The 22,042-nt window shown below is 39.7% G+C and overlaps 1 protein-coding gene across 23 annotated transcripts in view; it reads left to right on the top strand.

Annotated features, from left to right (window-relative positions):
* Positions 1-22,042, top strand: part of PTPN5 (protein tyrosine phosphatase non-receptor type 5) — a 90,723-nt gene that overhangs the window by 6,442 nt on the left and 62,239 nt on the right. For 3 of the 23 annotated variants that reach the window (XM_063331989.1, XM_063331987.1, XM_063331976.1), the window contains exon 4: positions 18,741-18,851. The exons of the other annotated variants lie outside the window; for them this stretch is intronic. In XM_063331989.1, coding sequence (XP_063188059.1) covers positions 18,842-18,851 — 10 coding nt within the window. In that variant the 5' untranslated portion in view covers positions 18,741-18,841. The remainder of the gene's footprint in view (positions 1-18,740; positions 18,852-22,042) is intronic. 23 annotated transcript variants of the gene reach the window in all.

Here is a 22,042-nt window from a genome sequence, read left to right as displayed (position 1 = left end):
GTTTGTTACTTCTTGAAATGCATGTTTACTGAAGTCAGAATTATACCTAGAAAACGCGGTCTCCCTAGATCCTGCCAGTTCTCTGTGTGTCTGGGGATGTATACCCTGTGCTCAAATGCAAGGGGTACAGGTAAAGATAACTTGCATTATATGTCATTATGAATTAGATGTTGAAAATTTGTGTAAGAATAGAACTAATCTCTAAACTGAAGTCAATAAAGTATAAAATTGTTTGAAATAAATGTCAAACAGCAGACATGGGACAGTGGGGGCTGTTGATCCATGCAAAGCGACAAAGAAGATGCTTGAAGGAAATTGTCCTTAAAAAAAAAAAAAGTAAATTATTTGTAGGAATTTTGGTAAAAATCAGTAAGTATTTTAGGTTTTCTTTGTAATACGCGAGTTGTAAGTTAGGTTTTTTATGTCAAGCTCCTAAGTATTTGACAGTGGAGTATTTGCACTGTACGACCATATCAGCCTATGAAATCACTGCAAACGAGAGTCAAAAGAAGTATTACAACAAATTCAGTGTTGGCCTGTGAGTTAAAACATATTCTAAAACTGTGATTGAACTTAAATTTACATTTTAAATCTTTTAGAAAATAATGTTTTTATTCAGGAGATGTAATTTGGAGTGTTTTGATTACTTTCAGTTATTTCATCTATACTTCCTTTCAGGTCATTTTTTTTTTCATGACCTACCTATATTGTTTCTGACTTTTAGAGGCATAAACTTGAAACTTTCACATCCTTAAAGACCCAATCAAAGCTTACAGGACCATTTGTATTTAATATTAAGCTTGTGCATACCTTCTTTCCTTACTGAAACTACGGCATGCTACTTATATTACTGTTTAATGTGTAGTTTAATTTTCTGCTGATTTTGCCTCTTAGCAGGAGTGGCTTAGGTGAATTTAGAAGGTGAATTCATGTGGACGAATGTATACCTCATTTTCAAAATTAAGTTGTATCTAATTTTTTCCCTAATTCTGCACCCCAGAAAGTATCAATCCTTGTGGTTTCTATCCTGAGACACAAACATTTCCTTTTCCCCTGCAGATAGTTCCTACTCCCCTGTAGTAGGGGAAGATACTATGTTTGTAACACCAGTGATATGAGCCTGTGACCTTCTAATGGTATCTTAGAATTTGTTAGGAAATATAAATGCTGTCATTTTGTAAAGATGCAGAGAGCTTTTTCAGATATCATTGAATAACCAAAACTACTGAAAAACGCTCAGAATTTTGCATGGTGAAGGTATTTGTTCTGAACTGTATCTCTCTGGTGCTATAAATAATAACTATTTTCATAATAGATGATTTGCAGTCTGTAAAAGCAGGTCATTCCAATTACTACCTTCTTTCTGTTCTGCTGCTTCAACAGCAGCAGATTTTTAGCAACCAACAGCACTGCAGGCTTTTTTAGGTGGAGGTGAATACTTCATGGATGTGACATAAAGGGAGGGCTCTGTTGGAGTATAACAAGCTTTGGATCCTTTTGGAAGGCAGTATTCAAAAAGCTGAGGTGGGCTAAACCAACAGTAACTAGCCTTTTTTTTTGGCGGGGAGGGCAGGGGCAGGCAGATACTTACCTAATTTCAGTGTTAAAGAAGGGTTGTTTTTTTGTAACCCCATTCCTATTTCTCACCAGCTTTCCAGGACCACAGCTTTACTTCACGTGTGGAATGAGATTGTAAGTGAATGGTAAGGGGATGGGGAGAGGAGGAATTGAGAAGTTTCTTCTTTAGTTGAGAAAAGTGTGGGGGAGCAGAACAGTCCGTTGAACCGGCTCACTGATCCCAGCTCATCTTCGAAAATTGGGTTGTCACATGCAGTCCATGAGTTGTAGGTTGACAGTTGTCACGTGCAGCTGTGGTGACAACATGCAAGCACCAGAAGCTTTTCCACACAGCCACTCTGGATACCTATTCTTAGAATTCTGCTACTGAGTAGCTACCTACTCAAAAGGCAGGCAGCTGTATCTCCCTGGATGTGTTCCCTGTGTTTCTCAATCAGTAATGAAATTTCGCATCTCATACTGTTGTCTTGGACTCAACGAAAATTTGGGCTATTTAAAATATAAGCATATACTCCCATAAAATAGTAAGGAAGGCAGACCGTTGCAGGCCTGTTAATGGCAGTAAGAGTCCTTATGGGCTTGAGGTTTCATTTTTCTCCACTCTCGCAAGATTTAGGTCATGCTGTTTAGGTCAGGACGCTTAGAAGCAAGCTAGGCATCTTGATTCAGCCTCTCTGTGAGAGTACTTGCTTTGCCAGAGATGTTGTTTGAAGCATTCCCTTGGGTATATGATACCACTTTTGAATTTACTGTCAGTTCACTGAATTACACTTGCCTGTTTGGTTTTAGGGGGGTTTGTTTGTTTGGTTTTTAATACAGGTAAATATGCTTAATATTTTTCCTAGCATCATCCAGAGATTCTGGGAAAGGGAATCCATTTTATTTATCAGGCAGCAAATCTTTTTCTGATGGTTCTGCAGAGCCTGTTTTAGGAACAGAAACTTTCTGCTTCCTTCCTGTACCTTGACTTGTTGAGTATGGCTAGATTTGTTTATTTTCTTTTCCAGAACATCTTCCATTTGGTACTCCAACAGCATCTGTTCCCTCATTTTCAGTCTCAGTAACAGTGCATATTACCAGCCTGGGGCTTGTCTGTAGCTGTCTCCTTTAGGAGCAGAGCCTCCCTTGCCAGTACAGATCCCTGCCACCATTCCATTACACTGACTGAAGCATTTGCTCCTTAAGTTTGAGAATAGCAAGCCAGAGAGGTGGAATAATTTAACTAATTGGCTTGTTTCAGTCCTCTTCTAAACATGGAAATCGGAGCCTGCAGACATTCATAAGATGAAACATTGGCACAGACATGATCATTTCTGTGAAATTGCAGATGTGACTACTTTGTTATGAAACTGCTGGGAGCTTTGTGAATTATTGTAACAAATCCTATGACTAAAAAGCATATAATGGCTATTTTATTCTGCTGGTGATTGCTTCTGCACTTCAGAGCCCGTTTAGAATGGCCACATAATTAAAATAGTTAACATTTTCTTCTGAATTAGAGGGGGACTTCTCACATACTTACATGATGCCTGACTTGCACTGAAATACATAAGGAGTTGAGTCCCCCAATGCCGTGTGTATTTTATCACATTATTTATTGTCTTAAACCATGTTTTCAGACCCGTAAGTGTTCTGTTCTTTGTGGTAAATTACTGCAAGCGTGTGTAGCATTCTCCATGCTATGTACATTTTATAACATCTTTAGTTTCTAAACTATGTATTTTTTCCCTGAAGTAAGCTGCATTTGTTCTTAACTTTTATCTCTCTTGAGCTTTAAGCATTGTGTACAACAGTGTATATCCTGATTTTTTTTTTAGGAAAAAACATTGTCTTTTTCCCTGTGAATTTCGTATGCACTCTCTGGCACCCTAACCCCTCAAACTTCTGATTGGAAACGCTGTAGATCTTGCTCCTGAATATAGTTTTGGCTATTTGCCGCAGTTCTGCGTGTTGCCAGTGGGCAGAAAATCACAAATGGAGACTCAGTGCTTTAAAGTTTTGTAGTGATACTAGATAACAAGAGAACCAGCAATTAAGCAACAATATTTTTTATCTGCAGTGTATTCTGTACAGCTAAGAACATCAGTTTTCAATCTGTTATCCTCGAGTGGATTAGATTACATTAGCTTGTATTAGATTAAATTGAGAACTGTTGCTTTGTGTTAGTCCTGGGCATGACTTTAATGCTACGTAAAGGTTTCTTAACACAAAAAATTGTGCCATTGGTAAGATTCAGACATGGTCCTGCTTCCTGTGTTTGGACAGAGGAGACCATTACCTTGGTACCCAGGATTTTGAAAAAGGTTCTCTTCTGCTTGGCAAGCTTGCTCAAAAGTCAGGTCCTGCTAGTGCTGTCTCTGGCTTTACTGTGTTCTGTCACAGCCTACTGGCATTTATCTGGTGGACTGGGATTTGTAAAGCTGTGCCTATGAGATTGATGATTACACTGGGAAGAGAAGGCAGTCCAAAGCTAGCTGGAATAGTGTTTCCTGTCATTTGGGAATTTGCTTTATTAAGGCATCCGACTTACTCCCTTGGTTGTTGATACGGAACAGAAGTAGAAATTGAGAGCAGATCTCTAAGCTGATTTACTGTCCTTGAAACCGGATGTTTATTCTGGTTTGGAATGTAGAGTTTCCTAGCTGTGTCTACAAGCTTTTCTTCCTTCGTTTTTTCAGCCGATACTAATCTGCTGCTCTTTGTACGGCACTCATCCTTTCCATCTGCATCTGTCACCTCTCCAGCCCAAGTGTCATCTCCTCTAGCTATGTATTTCTCCGTCTTCTCTCACGAAGAGCTGAGTAACTTGCCACAAAGGCTTCAAACCAAGGAAGTGCAAACTGCCCTCTTTGTCCACTACATCCTCTCAGATTAGCAGCTTCTGTTTGATGTTGTCCAGGTATGAAAGAAGCAGCTTTTCCCTGGAAGCCTACGTTCATAATGTTTGAAGACACAGCATGCAGTAGGTTGCCTGTAAATCCAGTGAAAGCTTATCTGGGAGAAGTCTCTGTTTAGCATAAAATTAGTGGCAACTGAGTGCTTCAGTAGAAACAAGTAGCTGAGGCAAAAAATATGAGCCATAATGAGAAGGAAGTTCCAAACCTCTGGAGAGCTAATTACCTGTGTCAGCTAAAGCAAATCAAAGAGGTTCAATATGTGATGACCTGTAGATTAACACACCCTGGATAATTAAAAATGATGTATAAGTAGCTAGAACTAGGGAAATTATATAGAAATTACTGCATGAAGCTGCTTCAGATATTTTTGTACTTTTTTTTTCCTAATGTTTACCAGTGTTGCTTGAATACAGTAGCTGATATGCCATCTAACATGAATTTTGGGGGGAAAAATCATTATATTTTTATGGCTTTTGAATGGAGGAAATACTGTGAGGTAGGTTAGGAAATAATATTGCAGTTCTCTGATTTCTTTAGTCCTTTTGTTACGATGTGTTGTGTGTTTGTCCTTAAGCAAGGTGTTCAGTGTATTTGGAAAGGATAAGGATTTCCAGTAAGTTTAGAGAGTTAATGACAGTTTTTCACATGTTGATAACAGTCTTCTAGACACTTAAATACCAGTAACAGCAGTGGTAACTTGTAGATCTTATGTAGATTCAGACAAAAAGCTTTCTGAGGAGTGTTTGTGGTTAACTTTGCTTTCATGACATTTAGCATCCTTGGGATCAAGTTTATTACAGGTTGTTAGCCTGATAATGGACTGGCTGTTGAGTATTTCCTGTCGGTAATAGGAGGCAACACACACATATGATACCTTGTTTGTAAGGGACTTTGTCGTGTGGTGAAACAAGCTGATGGCCACCACGACAGGATACATAAAAGAATCATTTGCTTCTAGTTTCTGTTCCTCTTTTGCAAATGATTGCTGTGGACATCATGCTCTCTGATTCTGAGAACACAGTCCGTATTTGAAAATATCATCTTCAAACCAGTAGTGGTCCTAGAAAATGCCACATTAATCCATCCAGCTGCTTCTAGGCCATTTCCTGAAATACTGAACCTAAGCATTGCATCTACCTGCTTGTGATTGCCAACTTTCTTCTTCAGTTGCTACGTGATTTTAGGAGCTGGTGCTTTGTAAGTTACCAGAGCTAGAGGTGAGCAGAAATATGAGATCCTGCTAACCTGTCAGGCTAGATAAAGCCTTGCTTGCTAGTCATAGTGATTTGCATGATATTGGTCCTTTGTCCTGGATAAGCATTATTTTTCGTGTTGTTCAAGAGCTGGTCTCAGACCTTAGATCAGTGTAAGTTTTAAAGCTGCTCTGCTGTGCTAATCTCTTATTGCATCATTTTGGAGGTGTTAATTGATGATAATTCTGAATGCTTAACCCATTTTATTTTGAGGATTTCTAAACCTTTTTCTGTCAGACTATTTCTCTGACACTGGTTGACGTGGGGAGTGTTTTGGGGGAAGGAAAGGGATTGGAAGGCAAAAGAAGCTGTTTATCTTTTGTATCTCTTGTGTGCAGCGATGCCATGAAAAGTGAGGGCTGGAAAGGGTGAGAGAGTGATTATTCCTATCCCCTTCTGCACCTGCCAGGCATTCACATTTGAGCAATATGATGCAGAAGCAGAGCCCCATCTGCTGATGTTCTCCTTTGCATGAGATAGTTCCTTAAAGAAGGGGCCTTACGTAAATGACTTTGCTGACCCGTGTTTCTGTGTATATGCCATATCATGTCTGTGGGTGTGTTGTTAACTGCTACACAGAACAGGCAAAGCAAGAAATCAAGTCAGTGCTAGAGCTGGAGAAACTAAGCACTGCCTTTATCTGTATGCAGGTCATTATTTCCAAGCAAGGTTTAGCATCTTCACAAAGCTTGGACCTAGGTAATCCAAAATGAAGCTTAATTCCTCTTTGTGTTGAACTTGATGGCAGAAATCCCCCAGATGGTGGAAGGAACAAGATCAGACTACATGGTGATGGCTTGCAGGTTGTGAAATTTCAAGGCCTGTCCACACAAGCGTAGGTATTTTTTCTGTCTGAAAGGATCCTGATACCCTGCTGGGTGGCAAAAGCTGCTATTCTGTTTTGACTTAAAGTGGTGTCTAGGGAGAGGACAGCAGTATTGGCAGCAGCTTCTTTTGTTTGAGCATTATGTCTGTATACTCCCTAGAGAAATCATTAATCTCTAAGGCTGTGGCAGCAATAGGTTAAATGGATACAGTAGTGATACACTGATGGTTTGAGGTGCTGCATTCATCCATTTGGGGTAAGTTCCGCTCCCTTCGGTGATGTGTGGCACCCTAAGATCAATGGAGTATTTTAACCTGAGAAGGCAGCTATTTCACAAACAGGAAGATGCCATTTGGTACAATATTAGAAACAAGAACAACTGTTCTCTTTCTACTGCATTATCTTCTCTCTGATCAAATCCTTTTTAAGATCACTTAGCATGCTAATAAACTTCGCCTGTTTCTAGGAAGGGAGGAACTATGCAAGAAGGTCAGGCTCACCATGGTTTATGCTGGGGAAACAAAAGTATGTGAAAGGCAAGGTTTTGAGTTACACTATGATTTCCAATCAGTAATTGTTAGTCAGGATGAGTGTCTTGATTGTTGGCTGTCCTGGTTTGGGGTAGAGCAGAGCCAGCTTTCTGTTCAGTGGGAGAAGCCCTTGGTGGTACTTGTTGCCGTGGCAACCAGGGTCAGTTGACTTGGTTGTTTACCCTATGGGGGGTGTGTGTGTGTCACACCTGTGGGGAGGGGTGGACAGGTCAGGTGACCCAAACTGACCAATAGGGTGTTCCATCCCATCTGCCATGCTCAGTAGAAAAGCTGAGGGATCAAAGGGTCAGCTCTTCAACAGTTCTTTAATGGCTCCCTTTCTTCAAATAGCTGATGCCCAAGGAGGACCCTGTCTGTTCGTCTGCCTTTGATCCCAATCAGTTTGTTCCGGAATCCAGTTCCCATCCATCACTGAGTCCAGTCTAGAACATCCCCAGTGCCTGCCAGTGATATCTGCCTGGGAACATGATACATTTTTTTTAGATATAGATTGTATCTATTTCATTATTTCCTTTTTATTTATTATTATTATTTCATAAAGTATTTCAGTTTTTTCTAAACTCATAAATCTCTTTATCACTCTCCTCCTCTTTGGAGTGACAGGTGGGGGAGAGCATCCGTCGTCATGTCATTGGCCAATCCATCCCAAACCACAACATTGACTTACACAGTCTTAATGTGAATGAATAAGCTTTTCAAACCTGGGTATATTAAGGGTCATCATGTTTCACATAGCTGTATATATGGCCCGCTTGTAGTTTCTAAATACTTCATACAACTAAGTAAAATTAAGGCAGTGCTCTCTTAACGTGGGAAGTCTTATATCAGACAGTGTGGAAAGCTTCTGAGTCCTGACCCAGGACCCAAGTTGTTATACCCAGCTTCCTCTCTAAGAAAAGTCATAACAGAATGCCACCACCTTTTGAGCCACAGCGCTGGACTCTAGAAGAAACATTCTGTTTTTTCCATGGGTAGGTGCTTCGAAGGGGTAGTAGTCAATGCTGAAGCTGGCAGAGCCTGAGCAGAGGAAGCTGTGGCATGGTCCTGGGCCCCTGATAACATTTTGTTGCCACCTGGACAGTCAGCCACAATGCATGGGGGAGGATAAAGAAGGATCCTCCCATGCCTCACTGCCAGTTGGCTGGGCTTCACAAGTGGGACAGGCCTTGGCAGCAGAGGCCTGAGGCACTCCAGAGGCTGTTCTTGAGCACATGTGCACCTCTGTGAAGGTAACAGAAATATTGAAGAATACAGAGTGGGGTATCACAGGACATTTAGGTGCACCAGTGCTTGGACCTCAGGACAATGAAGGATGGAAGCAGTCAGCAGATGGGCCTCCGTTTGGTACTGAAACCACTTACTGGCTTTACTTTGACCTTACCATCCTTACTTTTAACCTTACTGGCCTTAGTTTAGTACTGAGACCACTTACTTACTGCAGATTGGATGATCATGAAGTGCCTCTGTCCACTCTCTTAACACTGTCTAATGCTGCTTCCCCTCCTCACTACTGCAATCCATTTCCAAGAATTAGAAGTGAGAGGCATGCACTCTGCTCCAGCTGATGGGGTTGGAAGCTGTAGGAGTTCCAAATTTGATACGATATATTTTCTAATCAAAGAAGCAATGCCAAAATACTGTGAAATGCACCACATATAAACCTCAAGGGGAGAGTAATGCTCCATCTAATGCAAAGTACATTCTGTGGGTAAAGCGCTTAAATATACTGTATATTTCATCATGTTTGGAAGTTTGTAGTGCTTATCTTTCTGACCCTGGACTGTAGACATCATCAACTGTGTGATGGAAGCGGGATCAAGCTCTTTAAACAAAGAATAACAGGGCAGGTACAGATGGACTGTGTTTCAGACCCCAGAAATAGCTACATGCTTTAATGCCCATTGATATTTAGACACTGGTAATCCCTTATTCTTTAGGAGTATGCTGACCACCCATACATACCACTGAGATTAGACTCAAGAGCATTTACCAGCTCCAGGATTTGACCTTAAACGCGTGCCGAAATGTTCACTGCTTTAAATGGTTCCAAGCTGCCCTTTTTTTTTTTTTTTTTTTTTTTGTATTTTCGGATTAAAACATGAAATCCAGTCTACCCTGATACAAACACTTTCTCCCCACCTTCCTCCCAGAGACTGTCTTTCTGGACTGGAACCCTGTATATCATGCTTCAGTAAGTTTCAGCATTGTTTTGCTACCATATAATTAGGGATTTACAATGTAAATGCTGACACAACCTTAACTAGCCTATTGCAAATGTGACACTATTAATTAAGGACTCTCTAGGGTGCAGTTTGCTCTTTGGTGGATTAGCTTCCTCGAAATTTAATGGCAGTTTGCAAATTGGCATCCAATTTTGGTTTTATTCTATCTCTTGCTACTATATAAAGTAATTTTGATTCTGATAATGTGAGATATTTTGGTTTACTTTGTTTTACTTTCATCTCTGCTAAAAATACTCTGTTTCACCCTTCTGCTGTACTTTAGGCAAGAGGATAAGTCAGCTGGGGAGATCGTGAAGAAATGGTACAAAGTCAGATTGCTTTGTGTCCAGTTAGTTTTCTAGAAATGAAGCAGGATATTCATACCCAGCCCACAGTAACCAGTTGAATTCCTATGTCACCTGTTGGTGAAGCTTAGTTAAATTCAGAAAAGGCACCTGAGATTTATGTGTAATTCTAGCTTTATTTCAGACCTGTAATTTTATGGAAGTTGAGATAAGCATTATAGGGTGCTGTGGGATTTACTTAGTTCTTGGTACATCTGGAAGCTAGATTATTTTGCTTCATCTCAGAAAAATGTTGAATTGTTTTTGGTTTTGGGATGCCCCAATACACTGTACTACTTACAGGTTATTCACATAACATCACTGTGCAATAAATTTTGTAAACAACTTCATGTACAGACATATTCATTCTGGAATAGCTATTCTTAAAGTATTCATCCTACTATACTGTGACATAAGTTGTCTCTGTGGACAAGTTCTTAAAAGTGTAATAATTTGGGGGAGGTCTAATTGTAAGAACCAAACTGGCCTATGTAGAAGAAACTTTTTGGTGTAGAATTGCTTAGCTAAAATGTCATCTTTTATAAAGATCAGCATTTATTTAGTTATTATATACTACCTTTCAAAGTGTATTGCCCTGAAAATGACCATTTTGTTTTCAAGTTGTTGGCTGACAAATATTTTCCAGCCACTTCATTTAAATACTTAAGTGAGAACTAATCTTTCTATCTTTCTTATAAAAACCTGGCTGGTTATCTTTTTTTTTTTTTTTTATTGAGAGGGTGAGTAAATGAATTAGCGTGTCCTTTAAAATGCTTCACTCTAAAACAACTGTCCTTTTTCAAGCAATTTTATAGATTCAAAATATGCCCCCCCTTCCAATCTAGCAATAACCATGAAAATAGCTTATTTTTTTGAAATTTTAGAATACTACTGAAGACAAAAGCTTATTTAGTGATGGTATATATTCTTCTGTGTATTCTACTGTGGGTTGACTAACTTCTGGATGTACTTGACTTACACTGTTTGAACTCAACAAATACTGGGAACCATGAAAATTTTGGCTACCTTTACTCATGCCATATGCTTTACTAGTTTGATGCTTGCTCATGAGCTGATCAGACTGTTTTGATGGAGACTCAATGCTGAGAGATCATGAATCCACACCAACATTTAATGGCAAAACAGTCTTCAGAGGGATATTGCATATGAGCAGAAAAAATATTCCAAAATGAAATAGAGCTCTGCAACATCTTTGTGAATGCATGAAAACTGTGCTCTGAGCCTGCTGGATCATCTTGAGTAACTCTATCAGCCTCATTAATGGGATGAAACAAAGGAATAGCAAGTAGATTCTGGGTTCCTTCAGATATTCAGTTCCTGCAAAGGATAAAACTAGGTGAGGCAGTTAGGATCTGCAGGGTAAACACAATTGTCAGCAAAATGGGGGTAGGAATGTGTCCAATTCTTTCAAAGTTAGGCTGGTATGGGGAGATTTATAGTTTGCTTAAAAGAAAAAAAATCCCGATATTAATGAGTTTGATCCAAATTCTTAATGTGAACTTAATGTCTCTAATGTGAGCTTGCACTTAGAGCAGAAGTGGCTCTACATGTCTCTCCATAATGTTTCCACAAACCATTTGACAAGATCTCTGGACATATGTTGAATTCAGAATTACAGCACTTGTATTTGTATGTGGCCTGTGATCTGTTTCTGCTTTGTTACATATGACCTTTACTCTGGCTCACCCAGAAACATTTCCTTACCTGAATCAACTTAGAATTTCATGAGCGGTGTTGCAGTACTTGGATTGAGATTTGTTTCGGTGGAAAGGGGCGTTATATCGTTTTAATCCAGCAGTTAACTGAAGGGGTAAAGGAAGGGGGAAGTGATGACTGTGCAGAGGTGGGGATGCAGAGCTGAGTAGAGTTGGTAGAAGAGTGAAGGGCTGTCTGGCAGGACAATAACTCCTTTTTCTTATCAACTTTCTTTGACGGAGCTGCAGTGTATATCACACGGGGCAGTGATAATAGGTGTTTACCCCTTCTTTTCAAGATGACCTTGAAAGACTTAACATGGATTTTTGTAGGGCTGTGAGACTGGTATCAAAACTGTGCACTCTGTGGAGCTGGTATTCTTAATACTCGTAGGAGTCTTAGGCAGAAGAACGTAGTAATTTTGATGCTTGCTGTTGTGCGTCATGAATTGCTGTGAGAGGGAATTATCCTTACTGCCTGAAGACTGAGAACTGAGGAGGATATTGTGACCACTTGTAGTGGCTGGCTCTGTTGCAGGGTTTTTGTCTGTTATGTGGGAGGCTTAGGTTTCATCAGAGCAGAGAATTTAATTTCCCCATTTCACTGAGGTTAGATTTTTACAGAAATGTAACTTTGTGTACCTTGCAGAATCTGCAGGAGAGCAAAGCTGATTTATGTTGAGACAGATCTCCCACACGGCTGTGAAAACAAGTGCACAAATTCAGAGTAGCTGGGTGTAAATCTGAAGTAACTGTCATGGAGATTGATGTTCTCTCTAGGAGTTAATCTAGATTTACATCAGGGTAACTGTGACCAGAATCTCTCAGGATTCATCTTTGCTAGACTTCAGTAGCTCACCAAATTAATTGCTAATTAACTTGAGATGGTTGATTTTGTGCATGCTTCCCACATATTTCTTCTGTCTTACCATCATAGAATTTAAAGACTGAGCTCCACTAGATCAGACCAGATCTTACCTATTCTGAACTACTGCTTGTCAAAAGCTGTTCCCTTCAGCTAGATACTAACACACTGAGCATAGTCAGCAGACATTACACCAGAGCACTGCAGTCCTAAGGAATCCAATACAGGCAGCCTGTGTTGCCTAAGGCACTTAAAATAAGGAAGGGGTTAGAAGAGGTCCTACAAGGCAGTCCCAGACTGCCCTTGAAGGCTGGCCGTGTCAGTTTCTGCAGTGGAGCGGGACAGCATGAGTCTTCTCCTTGACATAAGTACAGTAGTCAGTGTTAAGTGAGTTCATCACCAAGATACCTAAGAAACAGCATGAGCTGCTTCCTCTCTAAGCACTTCTTCCCTTGTGTGTCAGAAAGCAATTGAATTGGTGCTTTGTTAATGCTGTACAAAGAAGTTGTTGTAACATGAAGTATCTCATGATAAAATACTAATTTGCAGCATCCAGGGCCATTGGGAGGGGAAATATTCAGAGTCGCTTCTTCAAGGTCTGACAACACTGACGCACCTGGAAATTTTGGCCCCCTCCTTTCCTCTTCAGATTTCATCCTCAACATTATACTAAAAAGGCACAGCACTCTTATATGTGTTTTGTATGGTTTAAATGAAATTGGGATTCCAGAAGGATGGGATCCTTGTGATCCTGCTGTAGTCTGGGCAAGGAGGTCTTATGACAGCCATACTTGAAAACTAAGTTCAGATTCTGCTCCAGCTTCCTCCAGAATGGAGGCAGGGAAGGACAGTTAAAGTAAGCTGACTGAGAACCTCTAATGCCCTTGAAGATAGTAAAAGGATCTGTGTCAAGGTTGAAAGCAAGACTAAATTAGGCTTCTATTCAATAAAAGGTCCTTATTCTCAAAATAAACATTTAGTTAGGTCCCACCAAAAAATGTGTCTAAGCAGCATGAATCTAAAATGTCACCCTTGTCTTTACAGGTGTGCTTAACAGCCTTATAGTCCTTGGGCTTCACTTTGAACTGGCCTGTCTCCTAACCACTTGTAGTTTGAATTGGGAAGGCCTGGTCATATTGACTGATGAACATGCAATGAAGATATAAGAATACAATAAACTGGTGATCATGTTTCTTGCCTGCATAAGAAAGTAAAGGCATCGTGCCAAGCAAATACGCGCATTAGATGACTAACAGAGCTCCCACACTGTCAGTGTAGGCAGGGCATATGCAATGCAGCCACATATGTGTCTCAGAACCATACTGAGTGCTTTTTATTCTTAATGTTTGGTTTTGTTTTTAAATAGGAGTTGAGATCCTTGAGCAGGATGTTTATCTCTATGCACAGAAAACAATATTGGTCATAGTTTTTAATATACAATCAAGTTTTTAAAACTACCAGCTGATACATCTATTGCAAGTGACATCAGAATTTCAAGTAATTGCTATAAATGTTCACTAGGATAGCCCTGCGTATCATATGTAATTATCTGAGTTTATCTTTTTTTTTAACATCTGGAAAAACCTGTTTGTTTTTTCCAGTGGGAATGTTGTTGGAAATCATTGTATTTAACTGCTCTGATTGAGGTTTAATCTCTCTCTCTTTGATGAAATTGGTGTGAGGTTTTGACAAAAATTAGTATGCTGCAACAAAGGAGTTGAATTCCATCTGATACTTGCTTAGCCATAGTTTTAAAATATATATGCAGATACTTCTGAGCTGAACACTTAGGGAAGTTATGTGAATCCCTGTAAGCACAGTGCAGTTCAACTTTGAATTTAATCTAGTAGTGAGCTTCCACTGAAGATGGTCTCCTTTTCACTCCTCCAATGATGACTAATCCACCCCCCAAGTTAATTAGTTTCCCATCAATTCTGCAAGCTGAAGCAGCAGCCTTCTTGCTGCATAGATAGATAAGATAGATGGATATGGTGAACAGGTGAAACAAACCCCTCTCTGCAGCAGTGTAAGGTTAGATGATCTTAAATGCAACATGAAGCTAACCTTAAGTGTTGGCTGTTTGGATGGTAGTCTCATTTAAATTGCCCAAAAAATATTAAGGACCCACTGAGCTAAGAGCTGTGCAAACACAGAATGGGAGACAGTCTCTTGAGTTGAATCTTAAAAAATGGAGATAGTGGAAAACAAAGACAAAATCCCACACCACCAAGTTACAGGCTTGACAACCAGATGATCAGGTATTCAATGGACAGACCAGGTAGAGAGAGGCAGAATTCTTCAGACTCTTTCCTGGATTGTCTTTCATTGACAGTGGCAGAAACTGTCAAAATCCTTTTAGCACTGAATAACTTTCTATCTGATGACAAACTAATTTCTAAGAGTTCAAGAAGCAACGAAGCTGTATTTCCCTTGCAGAACTATTTAGTAGCCTGTCTAATACGGATTGGTCTGTATTTCATCTATTTTTTAAACACTTGTTTCTTCTTTCTTGATCTCTGTGAAAGTTGGCATCTAGATCCCACATCCCAGTTACTTTGTATTTACCAGCAATAATTGCTATTATGTGGACTAGCAGTTACAAAGGGTTGTGTGGAATGACTGGGGTGAGAGTCTACAAAGAGTCTGCATTATATAAACTGTGCTTTCCACTCAGCTGGTTAATTAAACTTGGTTTTCAGATCCCAAGACAGAAACCACTTATGTACAGACTTTATTTTAATAACATGTTTCTGTTCCTCTGTCCCAGGAGACATGGCCCTGTCTTAAGGCTTGTCCGTTCTTAAGATGGAGAAAAGGGAATATAAGGACAAAAGGTTGAAGAGTATGTAGGTCTGTGTAGTCCCTTTTCAGGCAAATACTGTTGTATGATTTCGGGTTCTAGACGGAGTGAGGGAACATCTTGCAACACAACATCAGTACAGATTTTCTGAATGATGTGTTCTTTGGAATAGATTCTACATCTTTCCCAGAACAGGGAAAAAGTGAACAGTAACAATAAACCATTTTATTTTTTTCTATTCTACCATCTGGATTTGTGTTGCTGTTCTGTGATAATACTCCTGCACATTAACCTTGTGCTCGGTGCCAGAGCACAATTTTTGCTTGTGTCTAGGCAGACCTAGTAGCTTAAAAACATGAGGCTTTGCTCATACAGAGCACAAGATAAAATCACTCTTTCTTCCATGAAGCAGTCTGAATGTGCTGCTGAGTACTTGCTACCAGAAGTTTTGCAACTGCTTATCAGTCCTCTGTGATGCATTCTCTAGAGGTTTCACACAGAGCAAAATGAAGTGCTGAAATCTCTTAACTCGGAGCTTGATTTTGCTGGCACTTATGCACATGAGTAAGTGCTCCTGTGACTAGTTTTCATTGCTCATGTCAGTATAATGAAGGACATACAAGAGTTTTAAAAGCAAGGTTATACAGTTGTATTGCCTTTATCATTTAAGGTGACTAGCTTTTTGTGAAACTACTCTGCCTTCAAGGTTTTCCTCATAGTCATGGGCACATGGCAGCATATTTCTTCTGTATCAGTGTAAAGTAAGGTGTAAAATGCTACCAAATCTGAATATTGTTTTCATGTCAGCTTTGCATTGGTAGTAACTGCAAGATGTAAGGCAATTAAGAATAAGGCTGTGTCCATTTTGAGAGACAGGAGTAGTTCCTGCTGTCTTTGCTTTTGTGGTATTTCCTTCTGATCGTTCACATGCTGTTGGAGAGACAGAAAGATGGGGCATGCTAGGCAATAGATGGGCTTGTTTCCTTCAACAGTTTAAAATGACACTTAGCCCTCAGTTACATGGTGGAGGAAAGAAGGAAGCAGAGGAGGAATGTTTCAATTTAGAGGCAGTGTAGGGAAAGGGATTGGCAAGGCACATGCACTGAAGGCAGACTACAACAGTTGCATATAGCTTAAGAAGAGGTAACTCTCTTTCTAGAAGCCATAAAGACCTAGAGTTACAGGCCTTGTGCCTCCAGCTTCAGCATTAATTCTTACTCATTTGGTCTGTCTGTAAATGTCATGATACCAAGTTCCTTGCACAGCAGTGTGTGTAAAGAAAACACTTTTTTACCAGCATTTGAATATTGTGGTGGAATGCAGGCACTAAGGAAGGTCAAAGAACAGCATTTGGAGCCGCTGTCATTGCAAACAGCTTTATATTAAAAACTAAGTTGTGTGATCAAGTTACCTTGGGGGTTTTGGGGTTTTGTTTTTTTTTTTGGTGTGTGTGTATGGTTGGACTTAATGATCTCAAAGGTCCTTTCCAACCATGATGGTTCTATGATTCTATCTTGTGTCAGCCAAACCACAATGTAACTATGGGTAGGTGTTCCTAGTCTGCTTTTGCAAAAGTGCTAAGCACTTCTTCACTTGAATTTTAGCCGTGTTGTCTTCTACTTGCTTTGGAGTGAGAGCATGCAGAGTCAATTACACTTTCACTTAACAGAATTAATAACTTTATATACTGGGGCAACCTGTGTCAAGACAAGGTAACATAAGGAGAGCTGTTTAGAGAGTCATAGCATCTTTTATTAGACCGGTTGATGTAGTTTGGGGATATAATTTGTCCTTCAGTGAGTCAAGAGGCACCAATTCCTTTTTTCCAGTGGCAAGCATTCTGGGGTGGTTTTTTTTGAAATCCATTTACTACTTGTTTCTGCACCTCACGGATATGCTGCTGGAGTGGAATGAGTGCATTGCAAAGCCTGTTTCTCAGGAAGAGCTGGTGATTATGTCATTGCCAGAAGTTTCAGAGGAGCAATGGGGGTGCTGATGGTGGACGCAGAACTATCCCCACTGTCTTTTTATGGTGATTGTTAGTTGTTTTGAATGGCACCTGCTCTGTAAAAGAAGGTTGACTCCCCTTGGGACTTGCCTGCAAGACATCTTTTCTCTGTTTGAGTTTAGACCTAAGAAAACACATCAGAAAAAAAACTTAATAAAAACATCTAGCTGAAAATAATTGGTTGTCATTTTTTCCTGCGAGGGAGGGAGAGGTGTTTCTAAGTGGCAATAAAAGTATAAATACCATCTGTATGCTTTATGCCTGATTTTTCTGGTTTTAAGAATAACTTTTGGATTATGTTTTGACACCTACTGTGTACACAGACAGTATTTCTTATTCTTGGACCTACATAGTTCCTCCATACTATGTTTGTATTACAAGTGAAAGACACAGTGTGTATCCAGGACTTTACAGCAAAGTTTCCTCCCTTGACTTAGTAGTCGCTTGTCCTGGGTAGCAGGGGATTGCTTAATGCTAAAATGTGGTATATTGGTTGAGGTTATTTTTTGAGGAGTGCCTCACACATGACTCTGCTGACTTGCTTTTACCTGGATGCTGTCTTGTATCCTGGTGTCTTCTAAGAATGTGACTTAAAAGTATGCAGATGTTATTATCTACATGCAGTTACTACTGCAGTTATCTACACCTCATGTCCCAGTGTCAGAGGTGAAGTCTGGGTATCTAGGTGGTCTTTGATTTGGAAAGATCAGCTTCTAGTAAAACAAATCTCCGATTTCAACAGGACCTCTGTAGGAGAGGGTTCTTTCAGGATTTAGCCCTTTACGCTCTTATTCTTCAGGAGACTTCTTGCTTGGGTTTGTGATGCAAAGTGTGTTGGCATTAATAAAGAGTTGTATTGGTTTCTGTAGGCTTTGGATGAGGCTGTGGATGAACTGGCCCGATGCTTACAGTGTGAGGTGCTTTAGAAGTAGATGAGAGATCTTATAAGCCTTGGAGTCAAAGCGTTGTATCATCTGGACAAGGATACATTTCTGGCCCCTCCCTTAGCAGAACTTGTAAAGAAGGGAAAGTCCTTGCAGTTTGTTAGAGGTGGATTTCTTTTTACATGCTTTCATGACCCTCTTTACCCATGTTTTTGTTAGGCTTTGAGTGGTATGTTGGACGCACCATCTCTGAGGCTATGACGAACTGTTTTTTCCAAATTATATGTTCAGTTAGCCCTGCTTTGTGGTAGGTATGACACATTCAGCAGTCCTTGGCAAATTAGTAAGGGTCTCTGCCTTGTACTCACAAACCTTTAAGCACTCTCTAAAATTCTAATGAAATTGGCTGATTAAATGATTCTAGCTGAAGGCATTTCCCATATGGAGCAAATGGTTCCTAAGGGAGCTTAGTTTATGGATTGCCCCTTTTCCTTACATACTAAAAGACTTTATGGTGCATGCCATTTGGATACCTGGAAGGCTTCAGTTAGATCCCAGTTCCTGTATGCAGGCAATAAGCAAAAGCAAGTGGATCAATAACAACATAGGAATATCTTTCATCTCCTTTCCATGCTTCCCCCCACCCCACAGATCAGTGGCTTGATACTTCCTTTATGGATGAACATCACATCATGGTCTTTTAGAATTTCTTTTCAAGAAAAAATATGTGTAAAAGCCCTGAATGATTCTTGGACACCTGATAGTGTTACAGCTTAGATTTTTCGCTTATTTTTTAGGATTCTAGTGCATAAAGAATGTAAATGATAACCCCAGAGGACTATCTGTCCTGGAGCAGACATTGGAACTGAGCTACTATGTGACAGAAAGAACTAAGTGCATGTCAGGTGGTAAGTAAGGCAATGAAGATCAGATGTATCATACTGTCACTTCATTACAGATGAAAAATACAGTCATACATTCTTTCAGAATCTGTCCTAGTCTTCTTGGAGAATGAAAGAAACAAGGAACAAAAGAGGGAAAAAAAAAAAAAGGAAAGGAAGATTCATTGCAGGTTGTAAATATTTTGCAAAGCTCAGTTAGCATGGAAGGTACTTTTGCTGTATCTTATTATATTGGACTATATCTTTTAATCTAGTTGTGGTTCTCACATCATGCAAAGAGTCTGGTTTGCCTCCATTACCTGCTTGATGTCTATGAATCATGTTTTAACTAGGATTTCTAAGGAAGCCTAAAGGATTGAGCCTTTGTCTCCAAAAAGCTCCTTTTAAATCCAGTCCATAGCTGTCTCAAACATATTTTTTATTTATTTGTGCTAAGCAGTAAGTTAGTTTTGTTTAATCATCAAGGAAGTGGGTGTTTTGAAGTCATTCTGGACTTGTTTCTAAGCGTATTCTGTCCCTTACTAGAAAGTGTTTTCCGTCTGCACAATGAGGGCTCTTAGAGCTACTGGACTTTGGACTTTCAATCATGCATCTGGTGTAGATAAACCTTTTTTCTTTTCATTGGTTAGAAAGCTGATCTATTTACCTTCTGGTTATAGCCTAAATATGCCTTAATGCTGCACTGGTCCAGCTTTTCGTACCATCTTGCAGGTATAGATGCCTTGCAGACTGTTGCAGTCTATGGTTGTTTTTGCGGTACAGAAGCCAGTTCAGCTGATGCAGGTGTGCCTTTGCAACCAAACTCCACACTGTGAAGGAAGCCCAGTTTATGGAAAGAGGATGCTGAAAGCCTTTATTAGGGAGCATTTGGAGGCCAAAAACCTGTTCCGTATGCAAACAAGCTGTAAGGTGAATGGGTTCATTCCACCAGCTATATGCTTTACTTCTGAAAAGCCCTTTGTGAGCTGTGACCTTTTATTACTTATATAAGAATCCTGAGAAACATAAGTAACCTACAGATATCTGTCCTGGGTGTTCACTTTCTCTTTACAGATTAGATACGAGTCGTCAGCTTTGGCCAGCTGATAGTCAATGCTTGCAACTCATTTGATGGCAGAAAGGATGAACTTTCATAGAATCATAGAATTGCCTAGGTTGGAAGGGACCTTTCTATAAGCTGAGAGTCATGCTAGTGTTCTTTACAGCTTTTGTTATATGGTCTTGTCCAGATCCTTTGACGCCAGTGTTAAACCTGGGCCATAAAATATTGGTTTTATTTACTTTTATACTGAGGTGGTGTGTAGGTGTATGAATAATTGGAAGTCTCATTATGTTAGTACATGTACAAACAAGCAGTAAATGGCAAACATGTACTTTTTGCCTCAAAGCACTTACTTATATCAAGAGTAAAAACGATATTTTATGTTATCTTATCGTTATAGCCATAGACTATATTAATTTCAAAGGAAGATGTAAACACAATTCTGCTGGTTATACAAAATAATGAATTTAGAAGTCACTTTGCAGAGTTTATCAAATTTATCCCTGCAGTGAGATTTGTAATAAACTGTAGTTTAAAGTATGGAGTTAAACCATGAGTGAATTTGATCCATCCACCAACATAGAAACCACACACACTCCCTATTTTTAACTGGGTAGTTTAAAAAAAAATTATGTGCCATAAATCCAGTATATGATTCTTATGGATACGGAAGTATCTGTATAAGAAGTATTTAACTTCTTATTTCCTATCCACCAATATGGCTGCTTTAGGGGGAAATGTGTGAATGGTTCTGGTAGACAAATGCTTTTTTCTTTTTTTTCTTTTTCTTTTTTTTTCCTTTCCTCCTGGTTTGTATGGGACTTCATTGCTTCCTCTTTTGTTTTCGCTTCAGCTTTGACACTGCCCTAAGAGAAGCATTCCCCTCTTTTTTCGTTTCTCCTCATATCCATTGAATTCTGCTTGGCCAAAATATCACGTGTTCGTGCAGATAGCCTTCAGGTTGTTCGTCAAAAAGATCTTTAATTCAGCAGTAATACTGGCTTACTCTTTCTATGTGGGCAATACAATGGGAAGTTTTTCAGTTTTGTTTTTATTGCAGAATAAGGCGTGGGTAGTTCTGCCTTGCAGAAAAGCTTCGCCTGGGAAAACCTGATGTGGGAGGGGAGAAAGAAAAGATCAACGATCATTTATCATGTGACATCAAAGTGGAACAGTTCTAACAAAAAAAAAATTGTGGTAGAGCTTTCCAGCTGAATGTGAGCTGAAGGTCACTTACTTGCCTTCATGTTAAAGCAATAGTGTCAGCATGGAAGAATTGGTAAAGTACCATGCAAGAAAGTCTATTTGTAATAGGCTGCCTCTGGCAAACGTGCTTGCTGGAAAGGTTACCCTGAAAAGGCCTCAATCTGAGGTGGCTGGACAGACTGGTTTTGTCAGAAGAGGCAAAGAAAATTAGAAAGTATCAGTGCTAGTAATTTGAGTGAAGGCTCAGGAAATGATATGAAATGCAAATCCATGTCTTTAAAGTTGACAGAAGATGCTCCAATATACGTTTGAAGTAAAAGTCATTGTCTAGGCATTGTCACAGAACCATAGACTGACCTTTGTTTCAGTTATGGCTAAGAAAAGGCTATCATTCTGTTCAGCTGTCACAAAGACACTAATAAACTTCAATATTGCAGAAAATGTCATGTAGAATGTGGCCAGAGTTTTAGTGCCTGACTTGAACAATCAATAAAACACAAAGGAAATATTGCCATTTACATTGAAGGGCACGTGAGCTAATGAGAAACTTCTAACGCATTGCTTGGTATGGGTAGGTTGGAGGGCAAATGTTAAACCGGTGTTCATTTTCAAATTCTGAAAAATGCCTTGGGAAGCTGTTAGAATGTGTTTGTGCCAGCCAATGAAAAGGGACAGTGAAACCATAAAATGATGGACTAAATTGAAAAACAGATATTTTAAGTAACTAGAAGGCTATTTTTTTCACAGAACTGTCTCACGTTACATTTTGCATGTGCTCACATCCAACATAGTGCATGAAGCAAAAAGCTTGCAGAGCGAAATAAAAATGGATGGTGTTCCTGGAGGCTTGAAAAGTTTTGCTGTGGCTGTGAGACATAACTGTGAGCTGCCGTGGTGCGGGTGGAAGACAGGATACAGATAAAAGAGGTCACATGAGTCTGTGGGGATG

Source organism: Chroicocephalus ridibundus, chromosome 4, assembly GCF_963924245.1.
Source record: "Chroicocephalus ridibundus chromosome 4, bChrRid1.1, whole genome shotgun sequence".
Lineage (NCBI taxonomy): Eukaryota > Metazoa > Chordata > Aves > Charadriiformes > Laridae > Chroicocephalus > Chroicocephalus ridibundus.
The sequence above is the reverse complement of the archived record's forward strand: the minus strand, read 5'-3'. Positions and strand labels throughout refer to the sequence as shown.